The sequence below is a fragment of the Toxotes jaculatrix genome, chromosome 11, assembly GCF_017976425.1.
Source record: "Toxotes jaculatrix isolate fToxJac2 chromosome 11, fToxJac2.pri, whole genome shotgun sequence".
In the NCBI taxonomy this organism is placed as follows: Eukaryota; Metazoa; Chordata; class Actinopteri; family Toxotidae; genus Toxotes; species Toxotes jaculatrix.
The window spans coordinates 21,027,181-21,054,650 of NC_054404.1; the positions used below are offsets into that span (position 1 = coordinate 21,027,181).

The window sequence follows — 27,470 nt, forward strand, 5'->3', positions numbered from 1 at the left end:
AAACAATGAATGACAAAATCACATAGGTAAGACAATAATACATGTGTTTTTAGGTTAAACTTAAGGTATTACTGGCAAAAAATATGTCATGAACTGATTCATATACTGTAGCATTGAATGAACCGCTCTTCTCTGTGTCCATATGAAGCCTTTGTGCTTTTAAAAAGTGACCATGAAACAAATGTCAACAAAAATATGAAGAAAAATAAAATTTGGGATCAGGGTCACATGAAATGGATTAATGATAACTTCACAAACTAATCTTGGGAACTCTAATGAGCCACATTCGGCCTCCACTAACAGAAGTCCCAAAAACTTGAACAATAAAGACATAAAAAGAAACTTACAGAACGCAGTGCATAGAGAGATTTTCACTTACCGCATATTTCCCAGTCACCTGGTGGGTTTTGGGTCCTTCGTTGGGGAGAAAGTGCGGACTCTCCTCCTCTGGATCTCTCGCCTTCTCTTCGTCTTTCTCGGCTGAGGGGAACCTCTGTCGTCAAGCAGCCTCCTCCGTTCCTTCTCCTCCACCTCTGTCTTGGTTCCTCCACCCCTGGGATTCGGGACAATGGCCCACCTCACCATACCATGGACTGCCCTGACATCTTAAACCTCTGGGAAGGGGAACACCCATATTCCCTTGTTTATGTGTCAGCTCTCGCACAATACGTGGACCAGTCCCCTAAGGCGTTATATGTCCTCTTCACTGTAGACAAGAGGACGGGACACCAAAAATGACTTTCATTCACCAGTTCACCTGGGGAGAAAGGGATTTGGAGCTCCTGGTATCTGTGTGATTCTTCTGTGTTTGTCAGAGATATCAGTTTATAGCAAAGATGCATGTTGCAAACATGTGGATCATATTACAATCACCAGTGACACCAGAATAATAACTGGAGTTTAGACCATTTAAACCACTTTTTCCATGAGCCACCAAACTGTTAAGAGCTGAATATCTTTGCTTCTGGTTTAAACTCTATTTAGAAAAGTGCCCCTCAATCCTATAGCTGTGAAATGACTTGACTTATTACAACTACATTCTTTGCAATGACTGTAATCTATAGTGTTGTCCAATCAGCTAAATGCTGTTCATCTATTCATGACATGAATATAAGATAAAACAAACCAAAATGTCTAAATATTTGATCTATTTCTGTTGATGTTCCAGGGTAAATTCCACAATCTGCTTTTAGATTTCATTAAGTCCCTGCATCTTTTCTAACAGTTACATGGTATATGATGGTATATGATACACAGAGTAATAAATCCTTGGCAGTAGCCACTGGACAGATAAGGCAGCCACAGATACTGAGCAGTTATGAGCTTTGTACACAGGTGGGAAAAGTGGGACCGTTTTATTGCCCGTCATTAAGATTTATGATCACTTGGGTCTGTGAAGTTGTTTACCTTTGTTACACTTGACATTTTAGTCATAAGGCTTATGGTCTGGGCTTCATATTACTTATCACTCTGTGGGTGTAACAAGCACAGTTTCGATTCTGCACTGTTCAGGGTGGTGCATAAAAACCCTGTGTGTGTTACACTTTCCCAGTAAGGCTCCTCTCTGCCAGATGAAAAGCTCGTCTGGCTCTGTCCAAAAATTCAGCAATCCACCTGCCAATTTGTTTATAGTTAACTTAATCTGTACTCAGGCCAAATTGTAAAAACAACTCTTTGTTGTTTCACATGGAGCTACACGCTGGTGGTTAACAACAGCCGAGTGCAGGAACTTCTCAGTGATTTGTTTATGTATGAATCAAACAAATCGATCACTGCCTGAACCTGCTGCAGTTTGCATACCTGGCTGACATAGGTGTGGAGATTGCCATTCTCTACTTGCTTCACAGGGCTTTAAACACCATCTAGCTGAGAAGCTCTCTGTGATGCAGGTGGACCAGGATCTAGTGGCCTGGATTACAGACTACCTCAAGACTACCCCCGACAGGCTGCAGTACATAAGGCTGCAAGGCTGCTTGTCAGATGTGGTGACGAGCAACACGGGCGCACCCCAAGGAACTGTACTGTCACCGGTTTTGTTCACCCTCTACACCTCTGACTTCTGCTTCCACTCTGGAGCTTGAGAAGTTCTCGGTTGACGCCTCCATTGTCGGCTGTATCACAGATGACATAGCAGCAGCCACCTTCAGCTCAACAAAACAAGGAGCTGGTGGTGGACTTCCAGGACAGCAAGGGGCCTCCCACCCCTGTCTCTTTAAGGAGGCAGGGAGTGCAAATGGTGGTCACCCACAGGTTTCTAAGTGTGTAACTCAACAACAAGCTGGACTGGTCAGACAACACAGAGGGACAGGGAAGGCCAGAGTAGGCTGTTCATACTGAGGTGGCCAAAGTCTTTCAATGTTTGCACCCATATGCAGTCTATCATTCCTATTTTACCTTATTTTGTGTTTTACATATTTCTGATGTATAGGTATTAATAGAAATGTCTTTCATTCCCCTACGAGGGATCAATAAATGTAATAATCTTTCCTTACCTTAATGATTTAAACGATTACTTTAAAGTTTGATTTGTCCCTATCCAAAAAGATTTGGCAGTTCAGTGATTTCTGTAATTCAGTAACTTAAGATGGCTCCTCAGAAACACATCTTTAATCATTTGAACTTTCTTCTAACTGGCCTTGAAAGCATAGTTTTAACTCTATAATCATGCTCAGGTAAATATGTATGTTGATGCTTCTGGTTTAACATCTGGTCATTTCTTTGAGGGCGTAAGGTGCAGGAGGATGGTCTTCTGGAACAGGCCTGTGCCCAGTCTTAATGACTTTTCTGCAGCCCTCACTGCCAGCAGACATTTTGATTTACTATAACAGGAAAAGCACAGGTGTAACCAATGTCGTTAACAAGGGTTCAGTTTTATTAAAGTTACATCTAACTCAAAGCAGAGGAGCAGAGTTAGTTGAGAATTACACAAGCAACAGTTCAAGAACAGATAAAGACATTCAAGCACCTAACAAACCTTTGTCACTGCAGACTTTAGCTGTGTCCCACATCCACGCCACACACTGATTCTGCCACAAGTGTCGCTCTAATGATATTGCATGATGGGGGGCACTCATGTGCCTCTTAACTTAGACTTAGACTTACATAAACTTTATTGATCCACAGGGGAATTTGCTTGGTCACAGTAGCTCAGTCAAAAACAGTCTTGACAACCACTAGCAAAAAATAAAATAAAATAAAAATAAAATAGCATAAGATAGTTATAAGCAAAATAATATAAATAAAATACAACAGCAATACAATAGTATAAGCAGAAAAAAAGAATACCAGATTGCATGTGTGCAAATGTACAAGAAACAGAAATAGAAGTAGATATAAATAAATATAAATATACACTATAGACACACAGGTGGAAAAGTGATAAGGTGCAATAATATGGATAGATGAACTTTGACATGAGTAAGAGTTATCTGTTACAGAACGAGGCAAAACGAGGCAAACACTGATGCACACACTCAGAGGGAAGTGATAACATCTATAGTGACAGATCTGCTCTCAGAAGTACATCTGATAATAACTCACACATTCTTTTGTGACCTGCTTTTAATTCTCTTTCGCTACCGGAGAAAAGGTTTCGTAATCCGACCTGTTTGCCATCAGAGTTTGGTAAACAGTTCTTAATATTTGAGCCTCACAAAAAAAGCCTTTTCTTAAAAACACAGCAGGTTGTTTAACCCAAATTATGCCTGGCTTTGAAATGTGATACTCAGTGAAATAAAAAAAAAGATGTATGTACGAATGTGTCTTAGTAAACCATTGTATTTCCTCTCGACACCCCTCCCATCCTGACACAGCAGCTTCATAAGCTGACAGTAGAAGGACTCAGGTGTCAAATAATCACATGGTTATTGTTATGATGATATTGTTGTGATGGGGGGAAATACTGGTCAGCCATTTGGTATTTTTACGTTACGTAGGCCACATCACAACTGATTAAAGTATATGCAGATTAATGCAGATTCATGAGGTGAAGACCATGAAAAGGACTAACAATTCTGTGAGAAAAACTGTATGAGGGTACAAAACTCACATAAGGAAAGTTACTGGAGTAAGGGAACTTTTGTGCTTGTTAACCAATACTACACTGAATAAAGAGAACTGAATCTGTTAAATAAGTTTCTACTTGGCTGAAAGCCTGAAAATACAAAATACCACACACACACTGTATTATTTTGGTTACTTCTGCCTCTTACATCTGACTTCAAATGAAGAATGTTACATGTGAATGCCATCAAATTGGTCTGGCACACTGCTGCTGAGAGTACTCCTCATACAGATAATCTCGGTGAGACCTGAGGCTGTGACTCAGGCGTCGTGCAGCAGTGCATGACTCACAACACCTGAGAAACATTTTCCCAACCTCTGGTTTCTGTTGTTTTAGGTACCCGCTCCCACAGTTGATGATGTCATCATAATACAATGCTTACAAAATACAATACAACAAACACCTTAGACTTATTTGCTTATTTGCTTGTATATACACACAAATTGCTAAAACATTCTACAGGAATATTACAGTGGTACAATAATGTATTGGGAATTCATGAATACCATTACATAGGTGACTGAAGTGATACATAACATTCTACATACAACATCCTGCATATCATAATGGTACAATAAAATACATGAAGACTGTTAAACATGAAAAGCCTCTATGAGCTGTGATCATTAACACCCTGCTGAAATATTATAGTGATTCCTTAAGTATAAAGGTCAGAGTCAAAGCTACAGTGGAATCCTTTTTCCCCTTCTTCAACTCACATTCATTTTCTTCTTCATTTCATACACATACACTTATAAACACAAACATGTGAAGCTTATAAAACCATATTATTATCACGGTTGTTGCTGCTGCCACTACTACCACTATTATTATTATTACTGCTACTATATATATTTTGATTCCCTTTTGAGGTCTAGTCTGCTTTTGCTTTTTTGCAAGTGTATATAGTGTGTTTGTGTATCATTCTCATCCTTTGTGTTTGTATAGCCCCACTCCATCTCTGTATAACTTTGCCCTTTTGCACCAATAAAAAAAAAACAATAAATATAAATATATGTTTTAAGTATAGAGGTCAGCATAAACCCCAGCCTACACACTTACATGTGGTTTTACAATGATAACCGTAGAAGTCTGCAGAAAGTGAACCACAAAAGTCCTGTATGTGCCTAAAGGAAAGGCAGAGGGCTCCTTCACTTTATGGTTTGTTACAGTCTTCAAAAATACAGAAAGTTAAGGAAATTTAGTTTTAATGAAGAGCTAAAAGAACAAAAAACATGTCAACAAGAGAGAGGGAGGGCGGTGGGGGCACCAAATATGGTAATGCCGGAAAAAAGGTGCGTTTCAAGTCCCGCCCATGCCCCCCGGTCTTCATCGACGTCATGAGACTTGACTCTTGTCCTCTATAAATTGACTTCATGACGGTTTCGTGTCAGTTCCTCGTGAACAAGCAGTAAAGGGGAAATAATCAGCAGTACACTCTGAGTAGTATCTTAGTTTAGGTGGCGCTCGTGCTGTTTTGAGTCCTTACCTTTGTGTGCGCGCGCCCGTCGAGTTTCTCTCCAAACAGGTTTGACCGGGACACACCTGCAGGAAGAAGAAAGGAAGCCCTGTGCTGAGCGACAGTTTTCTTTACTCCATCTTTGACCTTTGTGGACGACGGTCGGATAGAAAAGCAGCAAGGACACTTATTCATCAGTTTTCTTCGTTTCATCATGAAAATTTGGATCGCTGTCCTTCTCGCTGCCTTTGCGGCAGGAGCTTCAGCTCAAGGCTGTGAGTAGTTTGATTTCTGAGACTTTATTAGGCTGAAATGGCTTCATGTCTTACAAAGCAGTGTGGCCTAGACATATTTCTTCTATGATCTAATTTCAAGAACGCTTTTTAGTACTTGAATAGTTTTAGTTACAGATGGAATAATACATTTAAGTGTTATGTTCTGACCGGCTGTAGTTAATTTCTAATCTTTTGTTTTTTTGTTGATTTTTGTTGTTTTTGTTTGTTTGTTTTTGGTATAAAGTGACTTAATTGACGACGAGAGATGTAAAAAGTGGGATTAAAAACTGTTTGGATTTCAAACGTTAGTTTGGTTGTTGCTGGTTTCGTCGGTGAGTGGGGGTGGGGAGGATTAGTCCCGCTCTTTGGGGACTTGGCTGTTCAGAGGAACCAACGCCCAGGTGTTCAGGCGCTCTGCTGGTCTACCTGTTCTCTGCTCTACCTGTTCTGTTTATTGGGCAACAAAACAAAGTGCAATAAATCCTTTATGGAACAGGGTTACACACAGCAAAAAATCGCGCTGTACTCCCTTGTCCTATTATGTGATTGATTATTATACACAATCCCAGTATAGTGATGTCAGTGTGAAGCCTTTAGATATATGGAATATTAACTGAAGTATTATTGTTAGAGATTGCTGACATGATACTAAAATTTGAATCGTGTTAATTACTGTTTGCTGTGAATTACTAATCCTTCTTGTTTTTCTGCTTAGGCTCATGTGACACTATGAAGTGGGCTACCTGCGATGGAAATCCGTGTTCGTGCTACCTTTTTGTCGGTGAAAACGTCAAACAAACGCTGAACTGCACTGCACGTAAGTATTACTGTGATCAGGCCCATAGACATTCTTTCATGCAAGACTCTTGTGCAGGTTTTTTTTTTTTTTTTTTTTTTGCCTGCTCATGATGTACATTTTTCTTTCGTCTTCAGTGATCCCCAAGTGCATCTTGATGAAGGCTGAGATGTACAGAGCAAAAACGGGCCAGAGCACTCGTGGATTCGGAGGAAAGCCAGTGGAGACTGCCTTTGTGGACAACGATGGCATCTATGACCCAGAGTGTGAGAACGACGGCAAATTCAAGGCCAAGCAGTGCAACAACACAGAGGAGTGCTGGTGTGTCAACAGCGCTGGCGTGCGTCGAACTGACAAGGGAGACAAGAATCTGAAGTGTGAGAAGCTGGTGGAGACCTAGTAAGTAAATACATCCTCATTATTGTGCAGAGCTGGTATTAGGATGAATTAGGTGCATTACACTCTATACATGAAGTGTTTGTCTTGCTCTCATTTTTAAATTTTTTATCCCCCACCTCTCCAGCTGGGTCCGTCTCCAGCTGACCCACAAACCAACATCTGGTGACGTGAATCCTTCCAACTTGAAGGCGTAAGTATATTTAACAGACTTCAAACTTTATTGCTAAGATTAGCCTTTCAGTATCTCATAGTTGCAATGATTAATGAATAATCTTTTGCTTTAATGCAGTGCCATTGCGGATGCCATTCACAAGCGCTACAAGAACTTCAACAAGGACATGGTGGAAGACGTCCAGGTAAGTGAGCTTCCAGTTTTATTCACATTTCTACTTAGGGTACTTCATTTTTAGGCAAGTATCACTAAAACACACCACTTACTGACTAACAAACCATCCTGTCTGTCACACTGCAGTATGACCCCGAAGCCCGCATGATTGTGGTGGATGTGAAGAAGCCAAAGGGAGAGCGCAAGAGTGACCTGACCCATATGGCCTATTACATGGAGAAAGATGTATGTGGAAACTAATTTTACAGTGTACTCGGTGTACATTTGTGTTTCATTTGAAGGTTTAAAGAGTGGCTTGTTTACTTATGCTGTCATTTCTTATCATCTCCTCTCCTGCAGGTCAAGGTGCTGCCCCTGTTCACACCGCAGGACAAGTTTGAGCCCGTTGTGGGCGGCCAGAAGCTGGAGATGGACAACATCCTGGTGTACTACGTTGACGAGGAACCCCCGACTTTCACCATGAAGAATCTGTCAGGTGGAATCATTGCCGTCATTGTGGTGGTGGTGCTGGCTGTGGTTGCCGGCCTGCTGGTCCTGGTGAGTGCATGTGGCTACCTGCGGTACATGTCATTGTTTGAAGCACAGTGTAGATTTTCTTTAAGATTGCCGTGCCATTGATTTATGTATGACCTATCAGACAGAGTCCTAATTTTTATTTTTATTTTTTTCTGAAGTTCTTTGCCAGAAGGCGACAGAATCAACAGTACAACAAAGCTCAGGTGAGATTAACTTCCTGTAACGTCTTATTTTTCAATGTAAATCTGTGTGAAGGTTACTTGTTGCACCATAGAATTGCTGTTGGTTAACCTCTATTTCTTTGTTCACTTTTATAATTCAGCAAAGAGAGATGGAGGCCATGTAAAGTCTTCATCGTAGCGGAGCATCCGTGAAGAGTCCGCTAGTGCGTCACCTTTTGGATGAACATTATTCGCAGGGGGAAGTGTGCCATTTTTACTGTTTTACTTGAGGAATGCAGATGATAAAGGAACAAACCAACTTTCTCTTTAATGCTGTCATTGTTGGCACTACTGGTTCCACCATTTATTTATAAATTGTGTAAAGTCTTACTGCGTCATCCAATCTGTTAAGAACTGTGCTTTTTAAAAATTTGTTTGGCACATGCCACATTTTGATGTTAGAACTTGTTGAACGGTTTAAAATTCCATGTTATAGATTGTACAGTTTCTTTCTTATAAATGTGTGTTTGATGGATTGTTTTTAATAAAAATATGTTTTAAAAGACTGTTGTTGTGGTGCACTTTGTTTTTTTTTTTTTTATCTACCCCCCCACCCCCGCCGGTTTGTCAGTAGACTTCGTGCCTTTTATCATAGTGGAAAAGTACAAAGACCATATGGAGAGAGGAAACAAACTACCCGAAGCCACTGTGGGCACATCTGTTTGCATGTTGTAGTGCCTTTTTAGTATTAGTACATGCTCTGAATCACAAAGTTGTTCAGTACCTCTGATACTCAAACCTGATACAAAGTCGGCATAAGCGCTTGGTGCTCTCAAATGATGTCAGTACACAGACATTTTCCTCAGACAGCTCAAACCTCCCTTTGTCTCAGACATGTAAGATGGCTGCTTTGATTAAAGATGGATTGTAATAAACCTTTTGTTTACATGGGGCAGGTCCAATGGGGTTTTGAATAGGTGTGGCAGCCCTGCTTTGAATGTGTCACTGTCCTGGTATTATTTGTTTCTTTTGGAGGAAACTGTAATCCTTGCTTTTCATGGGTTTCTTTTATAGGATAAATTCCCCTTGTTGGCGTCATTGAAAGAGAACATACACCTGTAAATCACTCACTTTCAGACTGCATGAACACAGTGAAAGATCTTAGCAGTAACAACATAAAAACAGCTGAGACTATGGAACATGAGTGTGTTTCATGTTTTGGTGATACTAAATGGCTGACACTAGCTTATATGACAACAGCTGTTAGTGTAGAGGGAGTTGGTTAGTCATTTCTAGCTGTACGTCTGAAACTGTTTGGCATTGTGTTCAACCTGTCAGTCAGGTTCTGGCTCACTCATAAAGGAGCACACGCAGTATTTGCATAATAAATACTGAGCGAGCCTTGAGTTTAAAGGAACATAAAGCGATACCGCTGGAGCCAGGTAACACCGCAGACATCATCTAATTGAACAAAGAGTGTAAGGTGGAAATTTGTTGCTCAACAATAATGTAGTTGTAATAAACAATGTTGCTCTGTTAAGAAATTCAGGTGAACCAGCGGAAGTAAAAATTCCTTTGGTGTCCTGTCAGGACGTGATCACCATGATCAGTGTTTTGTGTGGCTGTGCTCTCCCTGAAGGCAGCACCTCAGGAGGCAATTCCCTGTTTAACCTTAATGTCACAGTGAAGTCCCTCTGAAGGTTAAGCCTCTTTTTCAAGTGACACAAAGGCAACATGAGAAAAATAGCTGCCAACAGTTTCATAACCAGCAAAGAATCCAGTCTATTGCATGTTTACCTTTATTTTGAAATATCAGCCGTACATTTGATTTCTAAACATGAACACGGACTTCCTCTCTTTGATTTCTCTGCATTCTGAGAGTTTTTGTTAACGCACATTAGCAGCCAGAAGAGTATTATCATTAATCATTTGTCTCTTATACCTCAGTTACATTTTGCCTCACCCAGTTTTTCTCATTCTCTCTTTCCCAGTGAGCCCTCCCTCCATTTGTCACCATGGCGACACAGGGACAAAAGCATGTCTGTAACTAGTTCAGGCAGGTTAGGTGTCATATATCCTCCCTCTCCCCTCCCCCCACGCCCCTCCCTGGCTGCTCAGAGAGACTCCAGGAATGAGGGTGTGTCAGTTGCTGTCAGGCACCTGTTGCAGGTATCAGCATGTCAGTTGTGTTTGAACCAATGAGGACGCTGGAGGGCAGTTTTGTGGGACAGGGCTGTAGACGAACAGTGTAGGAAAAAATATGTGTCTGAACGTTCTGGTTTCAGTGGATTTACTGAAACCAAAGGGCACGGTTTATCAATGAAAAACTGATCAGATGGTTTAGAAACCAGGTGTTTGCTCTAGTTAGGTTTATTCAAGCATTAGACTTGTACAATAATTATAACACTTCAAGGAGGATTTAAATACAATGTATTTCATATGACAAATAAATATAAAACCTGACAACACAGGGAAGGGAAAACCTTTTTTTTTAAAGTACCTTACACAAAAAATGTTCTGTTTTTCCAGTTCATCTTTAAGTAAAATGGGTTGCTTCAGCAAAATACCTTCATATTCTCTGTGATGCCAGGCAACAAACAGAACCAAAAACATTTTAGTTCTCTTTAAGAGTTTCCTCATTCTCATCAGGCCATTCTCTCAGCATTGGTCACATCTTCTTACCATCTTCCTCTATAGCACTGTACATAAGTGCTGAATTGGTTCCTGTCCTCAAAACAAAACCCTGCTGTACTTCCCTAAATGATGTGGAGGCATTGTGGTGATTCTGGTCATTCGCTCCCCCTGAGAGGCTTGAAGTATTTGTACGTGATTAAAGTTTCACAGCTCTCCTGGCTGTTCAGTAACTAAGAGCACACAGGGTTCAATAAGCTTTCCTCTTCTAAGGTTCAGTCTTTCTCAACACATCTAAGTCATCCATTCTACATCTATCACACCTGGTTACTGCCTCCTGCTTTCATCATATTGTTCAGTATCCCTCATTATATGATAATATCTCACACTGTTAGAGTTTTAGTTCCTGGTAGAGTTGTGCCCTACAGAAGGGACGAAAAAGACACAAAAATACCCTCTAATATGATTTCTTCATGAAGCATCATTACCTCTTAAATACATGAAGGCGGGAACACAAATATTAACTTCAAACTGCATCTTTACAAAAGAAATCTGCCACACAGCACAGATTAATGAGACCTTTCTAAATGCTAATTCAGTCCGTCAATAGAGGCTGTTGATTTTTCTCTTTGGAGTCAACACATAAAAGCAAATCTCATGACATGGTCTCTGAGAAAGGCATGAGCTAACCTTTCAGAAGGTGTATCAGGACTGAATCAGTCCTACTGCGCTTGTAAATAAGTCCTTCATTTTCAGATTTAAATAAAGTAAAAGGAAGCTCGACAAAGTAAGTATTTCTCAGAGAGATGAGGGTGGTATGTTGTCACGTCGTCACAGCAGTGTAGGGGCCTTGCTGGGGCGTCCCAGCGCTGGTGGGGATTTGCTCCTCAGCTCTTTGCTCTTCAGACTGACAGGCTGGGCCACCATCAGAGCTGGGGCTGAGAGGTGGTGGGCGGCGGCCTTCTGCTGATGAGCACTGTTGATATAGCTGGAAATCAGGAGGGTGATCTCCCTGACCTGTTGATGAAACAAAACAAAGGGGGTGAGACAAGGAGTGTTTGTTTGCTGTTGTAGGGCCAGTACAAGGACACAGACAGATGTGCGTACGTAGAGATGCTCTTATATCTGACACAAATGTAAACAACTGGATTGAAATACCGAAAAAAAAACCCAATGTAGGACGCAGACGGAAAGTGGCGTGGGTTTGGATGGTAGAGAGGATGGTAGGGTGGTTCAAGGAAGGAAATGAAACTGGGTGAAATCTTGATGGTCAAAGTGTTGAGTAATGACGGCTTGTTAAACAAACTAAGAGCCTAAAGAGACTTAAATGTGTAACAAAATGGTGGCAACAGCCAAGAAGACATGTGACGGACAATTCACCTTAGCTGTAAATCACTTGTGCACTAACTTTTGTTGCAGTGATCTGACTACTGTTGCATTCAGGTGGCACTCTGGGGCTCTGCGTTTTCAATGTAGGTTCTCTAACCTGTTTGTTTTTTAATTCTTCATAAGATCAAATATCTTAGACTTAAATTATAAATAATACTGTTACTGTACAATAGTACAACCATTTGATATTTTAGTGGTATTACTCTCTTGTGTTGTGTACTGTGTTGTTTGTAATCTGCACTGTACCTGTGATATCAGACACTGAATGTTATGGCATATAAATGAATCGCAGCTGTTTGTAATAGTTTTCAGTTCTATAACAAAGATGAAAAGAAACAGCACCAAAACCATTATGTGGGAGGTGAGTGAAATGACTCCTACTACATATATCAGTAAAAACTACTGGAGAATTTGTATTTATGATAACATGATCAACTTCACCTACACAGCAAGACTCACGTAAAACCTAATGCAGGTATAGATCTCTCTCACCCTGGAGGTGTCCATAGCGAACAGATGTTTCTCTGTAGGTTTGTCTTTGCCGGTGTTGGCACCAACGCTCTGTCCCACCACCAGCATGAAGTCCTGTTTGCAGCCTCCAAACGTCATCAGGTTCTTGTAGGGATGGGACACCAGTGGTTTCTGAACACATAAGATGCACAGATTTTTGTGATATGACAGAAAACACTGTACAAAGAAATTTTACGTGGAGCTTTTCACAGTCACATAAAAGCATATATCACTATCCCCTATCTATTCTTGTTTATCTTCTTTTTTAACCTTATATGGCTTTGAGATCTAAGTTTTACATCGTCCAACTAATGTGACTTGCATCTAAAAAGTCATATAAAGTTAGCCACACTGTATTAAGTAAGCTACATTATATAAACAAGTACAAATATTTTATACTGCACAGACCACATAGAAATGTCTATTTCCAAGATCACGATTTTAGGAAAACCACATGCATACTTACTTCTTAAATGAAACAGTGTGCTGATGTGTGCTTATTGCTCTGCATCAAAACATCTTGCATCAAATGACTTAAAGTAGGAAAACATTTTATGCACCACAGGCGGCATGACATATAAATATCATCTCTATTCTGACTAACATTAGCAGCGAATGAGCAAAGCAGAGCAAAGGAAACGTGTCTGAACAGCTGTCAGGGGCCGAGATGCATCAGAGATACTTACGACAGAGTTGAGCTCCAGAACACTGATACCATCTTCATGCACTGCCAGCCAAACACGCACACCCTGCTCTGAAGATGAAGTGACAGACTACAAACAGAGAAAGAAACAGGAAGTGAGATTAGTTCCAAATTCATTTTTATAATATACAATAATATGATACAGGGAGGGTGAATATAAAGTTTTTGGAGACACATGAGGCAGGCAAATATTTTGGATGGAGCTTATTCAAAAATAAATTGGTGGACTAATTCATTTAATGATTAGGATTTCAAACTGTAAATATAATAACCTATTGATATTAACATATCAATCGTCCCACAACTTGTTTGCACACCACAGCCTGTGAAAAGTTTGACACTGTGTCAGTGAAGTGTTAATTCAACGTTACTTGTTAGCTCATGTTAAGAAATAGTAGAAACACCTACACTGTACAGAGGTTTCCATTCCTTTCCTCTCTTTCACTTTTTTTACATAAACCATTGTTAAGTCTATATGTTGGACTTGATTTGTTCAACACTGCATCATGGTTTTAAACTGAGAGTAAATAATAATACTTTGTAACACTGTTTATATCAGGGATGATGATAAAGACAGCTTAAATTTACCAGAGATTACAGTTCACACACACACACACACACCTCTGCTTCAAACAGTTTGGCACCAAAGAAAGGCCACTTCCTGGCAACAGTCAGGTAAATCCTGACGCACTCAGATGAACTTCGACCTCTGAGCGAGGCCCAGCGAGCAGACAGACGCTGCAGCAGTTGCCTGAGAGGCGGGGGAGGGTGAGGAGACAATACTGGTGTGAGAGTATAATTCGAAATTGATTTGAAAAGCATCGTGAGATATTTTGATGATCCACTTGAAACTGATGTGAAGACACTGCTGTTTTGTTACATTTAAGGAATACTAAAAATACTAATACTAAAAAAATACTAAAAGAGAGATAGCACAATCCTCTGATGTCATTACTGCAAGTTTGTTTTCCACTAAATATTAAATATGATTGATGACTGTTTGACTTCAATGCAAATCTACTCAGATTAAAGCTGAGATTTGGTACTTTAATGTCCTGAGACAAAGAGCCTGAAGTAAAACAATGTGCAGCTGTACTAATACTTACAGTCTAGACTGTATCTAAAATAGATAGATAGATAGATAGACTAAGAGATATATATATACACATACACATGAAAGTAGGAAATATATGTATATATGTCTGAATCCTAGGTGGTTTTCAGTGTGTTCTGGTACCTGAGCTGCTCCTCAGATGTGGTTCTGCGATAGTGTTTAGGGTAAAACCTTTCCAGAACCTGTTTCAGGGTTTGGTTAGACTTGGTCTGGGCTGATCCAGGAGCAGAGAAGGGACGCTCAAAATCCCCAAACTCCACCTGAACGCAAACATAAAGGTGGGATTTTTATACTCTGTTGGTTTTGGTCTGGTTTATCAAACAAGAACACATGAAATATTTTTCCTTTCAACAGAGTGTGAATAAGTGCATTAGAAATGGAAAACTATCCAATAGACTGTAGTTGTATTACACAACCTGCAGCATCATCCATATAAACCCAGAAATCATTTAACTTCCAGACCTGGGCCAGCAGGGCGGCCATCTCCAGAGCCAATTCCTTGTTGACAGGAAAGTGTCCAGCAACAATGGCTTCATTGGTCTGATAAGCCAGCAGTAGCCTCTCCCTCTCTGACTCCCCCCTGACCTGGAGAGAGAAGTACAGCCTGGGAGTGACAGAGATGATAAGAGAAAAACAGAAACAAGGAGAAGGACAAAGTAGTTGGAGAGAGAATTGTAGTGTTGCATTTCCACTGGACCTGGAATACCCATGCATTGCATTGACTTGTATTAGAATAAATAAAGGGATGAATTAAATACATTTTACTGACTTCCTGTAAAGGGGACCATTATTGAAATTCTCTCTGTAGGATGGTGGCCATCAGACAAGCTCTTTGCTTTTTTATGCAAATAATCTAGTGATTCTGACAAATCCTGGTCAGTCTGAACCATACTCACTAATCTCCTGTCTGCTATAGAGCGTTTATGAAGTAGTGAAATGTTTTGACATATTGAAATTGTGGCGAAATATAAAGAGGAACACCTGGTGTTTGCATACATTTATAGCATGAATCTATTGTGATTTGCAGCCACGGGGGTTGACTGGTTTCTCCTCTACCTGTTCTTGTAGGTGAGGCGTACAGTCCTGGTGTTTTCAGACTTGCCAGTGTGCTGCTCCTTACACGCCTGCTCCCATTTGGAGATAATGTCACAAATCTGTAGAGGGAATGAAGAAGACAATTTTGTGATGAGTGTTCGGAAAAAAAAAAGTAACACTTCCTACCTTGAAGCAGTAATCATCACATGAATAAAAGATGCACCTTGATGCCTCCTTGCAGGCAGTGTTCCAGGTCTCGTCCAGTAGGGTCATCGGTGTACAAGCTGAAACCCGATAGCCCAGTTTTTCTCATGCCGCTGTCCTGGTTGAGGCGGCACTGGAACTCGTCCACTGTGGTTGAAGCATCGAAGCTCACCACCTATGGAGAGGGAGTTAAATGGAGAAGACAAACATTAGGGAAAAGACAAAGATCATGACAGCTAAGCTCCAGTCAGCCCACCCTTCACCTTTGTTGTGAAATTCCCAAGTTCCATACTGATTTTTTTTACCCAGTATATCATCAGATTAATGTCAAAGAAGAAAAAAGAAAAAGAAAATTAATCAGTGTCTGTTTCCTGTGAGTAAATATCATTTCATCCACTATATTTACCCTTGTCCATGGGGTAGGTACTACTATTTTATCTTAAAATGTTAGCCTGATAATATTTGCCACTTTGCACTGAACACAAAATACAACTGAGGCTGATGGGAATGTCATTAGTTTTGTAGGGATCTGGTTAAAAAAAAAATTAGGGCTGGGCAAGTTAATTATTATCGCGTTAACGCATTAATTAATTAACGTTGACAATTATTTTATCGCGCATTAACGCAGTTTTTATTATTATTACTTTTATCAAAATCCATTGCTCACTTGCTCTGAATACACATACAGACAAACCATGGGCCACAGGTGAGGTGGGATGTTGATCAGTATTGGCTCGGGATGGGTGTCATCACGCGTCTCAACTAATGAGAGCGTTTGGGGTGGGCCTAAGACTGCTGCAGCGCTCACGTGAACCGGAACACAAAAGAACAGAGCAGAAGATGGAGAAAGGTACCCAAGTCTTATTTTTTCATTTTAAATCTCTTCCAGACGGTGGAGTTGATAGAACCAAAGTTGTTTGTAACCACTGCAAAGTTGAATTTTCTTATCACCGGAGTACTTCGAGTCTGAAGTATCACTTAAATGCAACACACGCCGTTGATCACCCACCCAAACAAACAGTGACAGTAAATCCCTGCAGTGCACGTTTTTTTGTGTTCGACCACTTCAGTTCATTCTAACAGGGGCACCTACTACTGAACGTAGACTATTTATGCTGCTCCCTGATAAGAGAAAAATGTTTCTGCTGGTACCTGTTCAGAAAAAAAAAGAAAATCGTTTCTCTATAACAAACTAGATAAATTTAATACCCTGGCAGTGGCAAATAGCTTTGGTTTTATATTTGATTTGATTACATTCATCTTTAAGTTGATATTTACAGGAATGTCTGTACCAAATACCAAAGCGGTTGAGAGACTACACTAAAACACAAACAAGCCAGCCTCATGGTGGCACTACTGAAATATTCAGGGGATAACCAAAGTCATTAGGTTGCATGGTCTCAATGAATGTCTGCTCAAAATCTAATGACAACCCACTGAACAGCTGTGGAGACGTTTCAGCCTGGCCCAGAGCGGTGGTCTGACTCACACTGACAGCCATGCTGATGTAGAGACTAAAAATGTTCAAACTTTTATGGAGATATATACTCTCTTACTAATGCTTATCATTATTATTGTCATTATTAAACTGAATTAGTAATGGATTTTGTCAATACATGATAAACACATTTTGGACCAAAGAGCCAACCTATAAAATTATATCTGAAAACTGATTACTGTACTGTACATATATATGTTTCTATGATGTTTCTTTTGTTGTCTTTCACTCTGAAGCATTTTTCAGAATTGGAATTAAAAAGAATATTATAATATTTTAGCCGGGCAAGCTGTGAAAAAGGTTTCTGTATCCTTGTGAGCCCAGAGCTGCTACTAGGGGGGTTTCTTGCCTATGATCTCATCCTTTCCTGCAAACATACATTACGTAGAGAGAGACAGGAAGCAGAGGGCCACAAAAACAAACACCTCCTGGGAGAAACCTGAAGTGTGCAGGTAGATAGTGGGGTGGAGCAGCGAGGCAGCAGAGTGAGCATGTGCATGACAACTTAAACACACTGACTCTTCCCATGGGACTGTTGGATATTTACAAACTGTGTGTGACTTCAGGCGATCTTGTGAGGATGTGTCAGCAAGATTGAAACTTGGCATGATGCTTTTCACACTTCACTATGTCATCATGATTGTCATTATGTGTCTTCCTGTGTGATGTAATATCATTACCTGGTAGGTGTTGTTGAGAAAGTGAACAGGGACGCTGAAGGGCAGCGAGTGGTGATAGGGATTCCTCAGCAGGATAGAGAGGATCTCCATACGGGATGGCCTGGCCTGCCTCTCACCCTTCTGCTGGGTCCGCTCCATGGACCGCTGGCAGTAGATGGCATACTTACCCACCTCAGTCCTTTGGACAGCAGGGAGATAATGATACAATGGCAACTAATGTTTAGAAATCAAAATGTGAACAGTATTCCTCTGTTCACTGAATAATCCTGTTAGATCAGGACAGTCATCACCATGTCAGTATGATCAAAGTGTCAGGTGTGCCAGACAGCCTTAAGTTTCAATGACAGGGCAGGTCAATATTATTTCAGTTAAGTTATTATTAAGTCTGTTATTTAATTCTTAATTGAGTGCATAAGGGCAGTTTTAACAAGTAGTTTAGTGTGTTTTGGCAGATTTTGGTGGACTTCTTTGAGGAAAAATAACTCCTGGAGACTGGAGATCTGGAGTGCATTGGCCTTGTTTTACACAGTGCCTCTGTTCTTTCTGTCAGTGTCCTGGCTGAGAGTGTTTTTGTCACCTGGAGTCTCCGTGTCGTTTGAGATGAACCTGGAGCAGCCAGAGGAAAGGATGCTGAGGCAGAAACAGTCCAACACACAAGGCAAGAAACTGCCAGCCCTGAGGAGTGACAAAAAAAACCAACCACACTGTTACCAAATAAATTAGAATCTGTAAAGACAGTGGCAAAAGTACTAGGGCAGCGTGTGAAAGAGGGACAGCTGTGGTTCTTTGTTGCATGATGTTTTACCACAAAAAAAATGTGACAGTTGTAACCAGTTTTCAGTTCAGAGATCAGCCAATCAAGTCAGTAAGCTCCAGTTCATTCATGTGTCGTATCACTAAAGAGCTAGTGGACTGTGTTATGAATCATCCTGTTGCCTTTAAATCCTGTAGCAGGCTGAGACACAATAATACTTTGGGAATTTTACAGGTAGTGCTGAATGTTCAGCTTCAGTTGCTGCCCTCTGTTGGTGATATGACTGCAGGTGATACTGGCGTTAATGGGTGTGGAAGATCACATGCCTGCATGGAGTTTCAGGTTTAGACTTGAATCCTTTTTTCTGAGAACTTTTGAGGGCTTGGTCTTTGTGTATTCATGCCAACAAAAGCATGGCAAGGCTCTCCAAAGTGCAGTTTATGACTGGCCACATTGGTCAAAATTCTTTGAAAAGAAAGATTTTATCTAGTTTTTTTCCCAGGCAGTTTTGATATCAGTTAACACAGTGAACCCTGATGACTTTACACTTTTTTCCACCCCGTACTTCCTATTTCAAATGTCAGTAAATATCATGAGTCACTGCTGACACCGTGTGGTGAGAATGCAAACCTGCAGGGGTCCTGGATGGCCGTGTGGCTGCCTCTTGCGGGTCTGCTTGATGAGCTGGCAAAAGAGCTCATTCTGAAGCTCCGGGTGGGCCAGACACACCTGCAAAGCACTCTGGGCCAGCGAGACATGGTAGTCGATGGCCGGGGCGTCGATGGCCACGTTGATGAAAAGCTGACAAGTCTGAGGAGAGATGATGCACAGATGATGAGATTGACACAGGAGTCAGTCATATATCAGAAATATCACATGATTATTCACCCACACGGAGGTTTCTGTGTTCATATCAGTGCAGTGTATCTGTGTGTGTATTTTTGAATGTACCTTGAAGAGTTTAACAGCTTCTGTCTGCAGAGCCTGTGAGGGCAGGGTGGTGAGAGGAGATGTCAGAGCCTCCTTACTGAAACACAGCACAGGATGTCTCCAGATCTGAGAGTCTGGAAGACAGACAGACAGACAGGCTGTAATAAGAACATGTCACACATACATTATAAGCTAAAAGAAATATTACAATGAAGAACAAATAACTCATAAGACTGTAAACTAGAACGACTCAGTCCTAACGTGGTTATATTGGGCATTTTAAAAGCAGTTTGGCTTTAGATGTTGTTGTCAATAGCGTCCATGTACAATATATTTTCTGTTGATGATTTTTGTCATTTCTACTTTAGAGATGCAAGACAGGCCAGATAAATCCCAATAATATCACTTTCAAGAAAAACCGAATCATAAAAAAAAAAAACAACAACAACAATGCATGAAATTCTTAGTAAAACACAACCAAATGCAAGGAAATACTCACTTGGATCTCCATCCAGTTGGAAGAGTTTTCCCACCAGTTGTTCGAACTCAGTGCCAACTTTACCCACCGTGGTGCCTGCTGCCACAGACAGATGGTACAGCCATGAATCCTGTCACACATATGAGCAACAACAGGTTTTGTCATAGTTACAGAGAACACTATTAGACTTTACAATCAAGTTACAGCCTAAATTATTAGTCAGTAAAATATAAATTAACATTCCTTCTGCAACTCACCATTACTATGACGTGCAGTAATACAATAGAGTCACCCTTTGTCCAGCAGATTGAAGCTTTTACATTATGTTTACATTCTTTTAACATTTCTAAAGTCTGAGGTATGTTTGTTAGATATGTGCTTCTTTAATGGCTAATTTATAGTAAGGAGAAAAAAGAGCACTGGCATGTACAGTAATGGCCGCTGTGGCAGCAGCAAAGAAAAGAGCACCACTAACAAAAATTTAAACTCTGTCTCGGTCAGCAGAAATTTGAAGACAAAAACATTGCTGTTTATATATATGAATAATCTGACAAAAAAAGAGCTGAAGGGTTATTTTATGTTATTCTGCTATTGTCCAATATGGACTTACTTGACCAGTGTAGTCTACACCACATACCTCCATGTGGTCAGAGAAAAATCAAAAAGCTAAGACGGTGGTGTGAGAGTGCTGCTGTGATGGTGTTGACCTCTGACCTTTTCATGGCAAGACTCGATTAGAAGGTAGGTCGGTCCTTGCTCCTGTGGGTGGACAGCGATGGTGAAGGGTGCCACCTGTAAGCTCCGCCCACACGCCTTCAGGTCATCATCTGAATCCTGGGACCTGTCCACCTCCTCCACCCTGGCCTCCCAAAGCTTAATCTGACCCAGTGGGAACTGCCAACACACAAATAAACACACATGAGCTGCACCACATGATGCACCAATGAAATTTTTTACCATTACATTTCAAATTACTGAAGCTCAAGATTCAGATAAGCTCCCCAAAGAACAGTGCATCACTTGAGGTAAAAAGAGTGACCAAAGTTCCACCTAGCAGGAACATTTGATCTGTACAGTCTGTCAATCTTTAAAAGCTCTTTTGAGTGATTAATCGTACCTTGTCTTCTTGGCTCCGGAAGTAGTAGAGAGTTTTACCAATGAGAGCACACCAAACCCGCTTAGAGTAGCCGTGCTTCACCTGCCGAAGAGCAAGTAACAAAATTTCAGAAACTGCAGTAACTTCAGTGACAGTGTAGTAGGAGATATGTGGTGTTAAATATACATATAAGATGTAAAATGCTGTCAGAGGGCCAAGGAGGAGAGCATCTCACTATGAGATTACACCGTTTACAATGTATATGTTGACAAAATTTATTGCTGGACTGTAAACACTGAACGTTAACAGTTATATATTGTAAAAAGTGAATCATTTTCTTTATTCAGTGCAGAGTTTGAGGCCATATTGGTAAACTGTTGGACCTTGATGAGCAGTCCCTTCATGCCAGGGCGAATATCTGGCTGGGTGAAGAGAGGACTGGCAGCTTTCACCCTCAGCACACTCAGCAGCACCCTGAGCCACTCGTCCAGCAGGTTGGGAGAGTCCGCTTTCAGGTAGTAAACACGCTTGCCCGTCACTATCTACGCACAGTAACAAAAACACAGGTGGAGGTGAAGAAGGGAAAGGGAAGAGGAAATCACCTGACAGTTTATCAATGTTGAGAAAATCAGGTTAATCCCTTTATATGTGCTTCTGTGTTTCTTGAGTAAAGTGGTAGAGATCGTTTGATCAGAGCTGACATGTTAAATGACGGTGCCCATCTACATTTGATTCTTTATTTAAAAGCAGAGATGAATACCTGGAGAACTTGTTTGCCCTCTCCACGGGCGATGCTGCTGGTGGCGTTGACCTCGATCTGACCCTGAGGTTTCCTGATCACATCGCTCTGTGGGGGAGTGCTAAAGTTATATGGCACTCGATAGAGACATGACTCCAGCTCTGACCAACATCAGCTCAGCTGAATAAATATATGTGGCATATCAACTGAACAGCTGGTTAATAATATTAATATCAGATTTGACAATGAAGGCTTCAAGGAATATAAAAAAGGTAAAAATATATTGAAGGAGCCTATTTTTATAAACCCTTCCTTTATTTTAAATACTTAACTTGAGTGCAACAGAATTTAGCAAAAGAAAAAGCACTAAAATCAGAGTTACATAACAAAGCAACAAAATGATAAAAGTAATGAGTAAAACCCACTGGTGACTTGTAGTAGAGCAGCTCTCCGTCTTTGAGGACAAACCAGCGTCTCTTCCAGGTTTTCTTCCAGGTCTTTACCATTTTCAACAGGTAGCCTGACTTCTCCATCGGCTCCTGCAAGATGCAACACTGTTCAGTTTTTCGTAGCGCTACTGAATGTACAATGCGGGAGGTAAAAGTGTACCTCACAAAGATATGGCTAATTTTGTTTATCATTCAAAACCTTATTCCTTGTAACATTTATGTTATTTATGTAATATAGACCTGATTAGGACTGACTGAAAACAGCTCTGACATGTAAGTGTATGAGCTAATAACTGTGGATGATTCTGTAGTGTGTCTCATTGGTAAATGGATCTGCAGGCCTGGATGTTTTCCTAAAGCACAGACTGACTCACAGTCTTGCCGTTGTCGCTGGCTGAAGAGCAGGTCTTGGGCAGTTTCTGCTCTGGTTCAGAGCACTCTGTGTCGGTGGAGTAGGCATCAGGAGGGATGGCATAGTCGCTCTCTGATGTCATTGAAGACATGGACACAGCTAGAGGAGATGGAGAGCGGCCGAGAGGGTGAGAGTCCCACAGATACAGTATGATCATGCATTGATCCATGGTTGACACAGATACTATGAATTTGTAATGGAAATTCAGCAGCTCTGCTCAGGGACGGTTTTCCCTTTGGCTGCTGAGGGAATTCTAACCAACCTTCAGGTACAGCATATGTGGAAGTGTAGTACCTCTCTTGAGGGAGCGCGGGCTGCCAGGGCTGCTGTCCTTGCGGGAACTGGATGAGGTGTGGGAGCTGCAGAAGGAACCGTCCTCCTCTCCTGAACTGGATGAGTCCTCAGAGCTGGACGACTCGTCTGAGAAGGGACTGCTGCTCAGTAGAGTGGCTTTCTGCAAAAATGAGGACATAATATTTGTTTCTACACACTGTTGAACAAACACACAAAAGCACAGAGCCACTGAACAGTTGTGTTAAAACTCACTGCTGTGAAGCTCACAGGGCACAGCTACACTTACCCCCTTCAGAGTAGTGTAAACTGGTGTAGTCATGTTTTTATAGATGAGGGATGTGTACATTACAAAGGCAGGATAGGAGGACTGGAGGGACGGGTCTGCGAGACAGATCACAGTTCAGTTACTGAGTGAAACATCCCTGTTTTGCCTCTTTTTTTTTTTTTTTTTTGTCTTACCTTTGCTAGCAGGGTCTGTGCAGGATGTCTCAGACAGTCTGATTCCTGATTTAGCCACAGCATAGATACGACTCTCCTATGGAGAAAATGTCCCAAATTATCAGTCAACATTTGAAAAACTTTTTCTGTGAGTAAATGTCCAAGAATGGCTAACTGTTTTGTATATACTTGCCCACAGCTGGAAATCATTTTAATGTGTTAACATTGAATTTTATGTCAAGATATGCTTTGTTATTTACAGGGACACAGCTGTCACTGTCTGTTACACTTTTTAAGACAATGTTTGCTAGATCACAATGTCCGCCTAAAGGTTATGCACTCTATATGGCTGTAAATGGCCACCTTAGCAGCAGATGGCACTGTGGGTAACAGAAATACAAACAGCGGCTGGTATGGTTTTCAATGGAGAGCTAAAGTTTCCTGATGTGAATGCTGTTCTGTCTTATACAGTCTATGATGCTGTTTCATCAGACTCATCCCAGATAAGATGGGGTTGTGGTCATGACCTCAATCTTTAGAGAGTTCCCACCTTGTTAAATACATTTTTAAAAGAAACATAAAACAACTTCTGGCAGCTTAACGTTTTTGATACAAGGCTTAAATGACAAATTCTAAGCTCGCATTTCTTTACTCAAGTTGTGTGTGTTGAGTAAACTGTGTATTTGCTGGGGCCTGCTCTTAGCTGTGGATTTGGTGAGCTAGTTAGAATTTACAGCCACAAGATCAGTTTCCCCTCAGGTGAAACACTGGAAGTTCTTACCCAGGAGGGCAGCCTGTGTAAAGGGGGAGTAGGAGGTTTGCTGCCGGGTGCTGAGATGTCACTTTCAGGCCTCTCTGGGCTCGTCTCTGTACCAGGTTTTGGTGAGGCCTGCGAGAAGGACATGGTGGGCGTAGCTTGTGGGCTGCAAAGGACTTGAGGAGGCGTGTCCTTGTCCGTCTTCATGCCAGCCTCCTGCTCCTGGTCAAGGTCAGTTTCCTGTGGTCGGAAAGGGCGGAGCATGCTGAGAGCGTTACGTGTTTGCCCATGTGCTGCCTCTGAGCTGACTGGTGGCTGGCTCAGGTGTTTCTTAGCCAGAGACACATTAATCAACCCGAACCCCGTCGGGGTCCGAAGGCGCGGCTGTTTGGGTGAGGCTGGGTTGTCCCTCGGGTCCTGGGGCGGGTTGGGTCGTTTCGGTGTGAGGGCTGGAGTGAGGATGGGGCTGGGGGTGTTGGGTTCGCTGGAAGAGGACGAGGAGTCAAGTCTTTGTGACTGGAATCGTTTGTTGAGCTCATCAGAGTTGCAGTCCTCCAGCTTGGCCCTGTGTGCCTCCTCCACCCCCTCCTTACACCCTCCCAGGGTCCCATCTGATGATCCCAGTAGGTTGAAGCGGGGCGGCTCTGCTCGCTGCATGTCGTCGTCGAACAGAGAGCTGCTGTCGTCCGAAGCGGTCAGATAGGTCTCACTGCCTGGGCGGCTGAACTCCAGACCGCACACTCCTCCTCTGCCCTCACACCCTCCTCCTCCCTCCCCCTCTGATGCAGCACTGGAGAGCACAGAGGAGACACCCCGAGACTCAGGTCCACATGCATTGTCGCCCAGGCTTTCAGAGGCACTGTCGTCCTCTACAGGAGAATAAAGAAGTCCAGTTTGGTCTGGTCTGTGGGCTTCACTGTCTGTCTCTGAGGAGGCTGTCTGCTTAATCTTCACTGTCAAAGCAAACATGAAAATACATATCCAGTGTATTAATATGTATTAATAATCTCCATTTCATTGTCATAATTTTCAGCAGGGGTCATGGAACCCATTCAATAGTAAAATATTAAAATTATAAATTAAATCCTTAGGTGATCTTTGCCCCATGACAATACATTTGGTAGAAGCAATGATTGCGAGACAGCAAGAGGCAAAATAGTTTAGAAGTGAAAACCTTTCCTTAAGACGCCATAGATATGACCTAATGGCAAAAATAGGTCCTCTGAGTCACTTTCCATTTTCCACTATGAATCTCTGCCTCCCTGTGTCCAGCTCACCAAGAAATATGCTGAATAACAGAAGCTGTCTCCACATCCATAGCTGTGACTCCGTGGGGACTTACCAGTTTCATCTCTGCCCTCAGTCTCTCCCTGGGTGCTGAGGGTCCTCTGGGAGGGTGCTGGTCCGGTGAGAACCTGGGGATTCTTCCCTCTCACCTGGAAGCAGCCAAACGTCAGGCTGCTGAGGCGCTGGGCCTCACCTGGTCTGCACAGGACTCCTCGTCCACCACCACACTTTGCCTCGAAGGCTGCAAATGCACAAACATGTCAGATCGGTACTATGTATGTAGTATGAGCATATATAGGTTTATATGTATATATGTATACAGTTTACTAACTAGCATTTACATTAGCTTGGCCATAGACAGAAAGTTCTTACCCTGCACTTGTTTCTGTAGCTCCACAATCTGAGCCTCCTGTTGCTTGTTGGTTTCTCTTAATGCTGCGTTCTCTACCTCGAACTGAAGGATAAACATATTTTCACAAATAACAGCTTCCGTCTTGTCTCTTTTCCAGCCATACAAACTGTTTTGGGCATACTTATATCAAACACCATAATGTATTTACCTCTGACAACTTCAGCATCACCCATTCTTTGATCTTAGCTGCTTTCTCCTCCACTGTTTTGGCATCTTGAAGTCGGTTCTGTTTCTGGTGAAAGAGAACAAGTTTGGATGCACAAACATCAGCCATGTTCTTCTCTGGTTGAACACAAGTGGATACAAAATATTTCACAACACAGAGGGCGAATAGAGAGCAACTGAGGATGGAAGTGACAGTTGTTACTCAAGGATTATAATAAATACTGCATGTGTCCACAGTGGACTGAGGGTTTGGTACTTTGCCAGTTCAATTCTGCGGCCTTACACTAAATCTTTAAGAAATAAATGTTTTCCTTTTCTCTGCTTGGGTATATTGAGGTTCGATCAAATTATCATGCAAAATCTCAGAGCATGGCAGCAGCTTTTCAGCCAGGTGTTGTAAGAATTTTATGACTCAAAACTGAGGGAGAGTTTGTGTTGTTTGTGTGTCATTGTGTTTGTGAAGACAACTGCATGCTAAATCTTCCCCTCCATTCTTTTTCCCCTGGTGCTAAACCTATTGTTTTGATGAAATTCTTGGTCTGTGTGTGTTTTACCTGCTCCTCCAGCTGCTGCTCCAGCTGGGCGATGACGTCCTCCTTCTCCTGCACCAAGCCCTGCAGCTCCTGGCACCGCTGGAACAAACGCACCTCTGAGTCTCCGGACTGACCATCTGGAGCCTTCAGTTTCTCTTCCATCCACTGCACCTTAAAAGATAAATCGTACAGGTACACTGGGCACGTGTCCCACACACACTGAGCACAGGTAAGCAGACTTTTGTTGGGACCCTTACCTGCTGGTGAGCAGTGAAGGCCCGTTTCTCTGCATCGATCACCTGTGTCTCCAGTTGTTGAATCTAGAAAAGGAAGAATTTTTATTTTATTTTATCCTGTAAATATTTTATGACTCTTGTCATATTCCATATTATATACACACACCACACTGTGACGCTCTTTACACGTGACCTAAAAGGAGCCCATTTATTCCCACTAGCGCTTCTGACCACAATGTCTGCATCCACACGGAGGTGAAATATCAGCTCCACTTCTGCCCCAAGCCAAATACAACAGCACCAAATAAAGACAAAGAAAGAGCTGCAGGCTAGAGACGTAATGAGAACTCTACTTAAGATAAGACTGCTATGCTGGAAAAGAGCAGACGCTTTTCAGCTGATCTTTGACATTCTTCACTTTATATGACTCCGAAGAATGTTTACTATCAGAATTTGGTTATTGAAATTTCACAGATGTATCTTACATCTACATTTACAGTTTAGGAATTTAACAGTTTCCCCCTCATATGAAACCCCTTTCCTAAAAAGTGTCAATTCATGAATTTACATTTACTCATTTGGCACATGCTTTTATTCAAAGCGACTTAAAAGTGAGGGACAACTCTCAAGCTTCACTACAGTAGGAGACTTTGGACAAGGCATCGAGTAGTAAGACTGTTCAATAAGACAAAATGGAAAAGAAATCAGGCA

At 41.7% G+C, this 27,470-nt stretch overlaps 2 protein-coding genes across 2 annotated transcripts in view; one reads left to right on the forward strand and one right to left on the reverse strand.

Moving 5' to 3' along the window:
- The first annotated feature begins 5,450 nt into the window (after nucleotides 1-5,450).
- On the forward strand, nucleotides 5,451-8,581 carry epcam (epithelial cell adhesion molecule). Its single transcript, XM_041050610.1, has 9 exons — nucleotides 5,451-5,797; nucleotides 6,513-6,614; nucleotides 6,731-6,992; nucleotides 7,117-7,182; nucleotides 7,282-7,348; nucleotides 7,465-7,563; nucleotides 7,678-7,875; nucleotides 8,013-8,057; nucleotides 8,177-8,581. Exons 1-9 carry the CDS (start codon nucleotides 5,737-5,739, stop codon nucleotides 8,198-8,200), a joined length of 924 nt encoding a protein of 307 aa, XP_040906544.1. The 5' UTR covers nucleotides 5,451-5,736; the 3' UTR covers nucleotides 8,201-8,581.
- A 1,788-nt stretch (nucleotides 8,582-10,369) lies between these two features.
- plekhh2 (pleckstrin homology domain containing, family H (with MyTH4 domain) member 2) overlaps nucleotides 10,370-27,470 on the reverse strand; it is a 29,154-nt gene continuing 12,053 nt past the window's right edge. The window contains exons 3-30 of the mRNA XM_041050548.1: nucleotides 26,781-26,843; nucleotides 26,545-26,694; nucleotides 25,974-26,057; nucleotides 25,786-25,867; nucleotides 25,469-25,654; nucleotides 24,151-25,079; nucleotides 23,391-23,466; nucleotides 23,218-23,312; nucleotides 22,932-23,091; nucleotides 22,600-22,736; nucleotides 22,202-22,315; nucleotides 21,798-21,884; nucleotides 21,421-21,579; nucleotides 21,059-21,139; nucleotides 20,656-20,835; nucleotides 19,963-20,071; nucleotides 19,485-19,597; nucleotides 19,164-19,343; nucleotides 18,357-18,454; nucleotides 17,780-17,957; nucleotides 15,621-15,776; nucleotides 15,419-15,516; nucleotides 14,825-14,966; nucleotides 14,486-14,622; nucleotides 13,870-13,999; nucleotides 13,232-13,318; nucleotides 12,528-12,677; nucleotides 10,370-11,663 (exon numbers count right to left, since the gene is read on the reverse strand). Coding sequence (XP_040906482.1) covers nucleotides 11,478-11,663; nucleotides 12,528-12,677; nucleotides 13,232-13,318; nucleotides 13,870-13,999; nucleotides 14,486-14,622; nucleotides 14,825-14,966; nucleotides 15,419-15,516; nucleotides 15,621-15,776; nucleotides 17,780-17,957; nucleotides 18,357-18,454; nucleotides 19,164-19,343; nucleotides 19,485-19,597; nucleotides 19,963-20,071; nucleotides 20,656-20,835; nucleotides 21,059-21,139; nucleotides 21,421-21,579; nucleotides 21,798-21,884; nucleotides 22,202-22,315; nucleotides 22,600-22,736; nucleotides 22,932-23,091; nucleotides 23,218-23,312; nucleotides 23,391-23,466; nucleotides 24,151-25,079; nucleotides 25,469-25,654; nucleotides 25,786-25,867; nucleotides 25,974-26,057; nucleotides 26,545-26,694; nucleotides 26,781-26,843 — 4,347 coding nt within the window. The 3' untranslated portion in view covers nucleotides 10,370-11,477. The remainder of the gene's footprint in view (nucleotides 11,664-12,527; nucleotides 12,678-13,231; nucleotides 13,319-13,869; nucleotides 14,000-14,485; nucleotides 14,623-14,824; nucleotides 14,967-15,418; nucleotides 15,517-15,620; nucleotides 15,777-17,779; nucleotides 17,958-18,356; nucleotides 18,455-19,163; nucleotides 19,344-19,484; nucleotides 19,598-19,962; nucleotides 20,072-20,655; nucleotides 20,836-21,058; nucleotides 21,140-21,420; nucleotides 21,580-21,797; nucleotides 21,885-22,201; nucleotides 22,316-22,599; nucleotides 22,737-22,931; nucleotides 23,092-23,217; nucleotides 23,313-23,390; nucleotides 23,467-24,150; nucleotides 25,080-25,468; nucleotides 25,655-25,785; nucleotides 25,868-25,973; nucleotides 26,058-26,544; nucleotides 26,695-26,780; nucleotides 26,844-27,470) is intronic.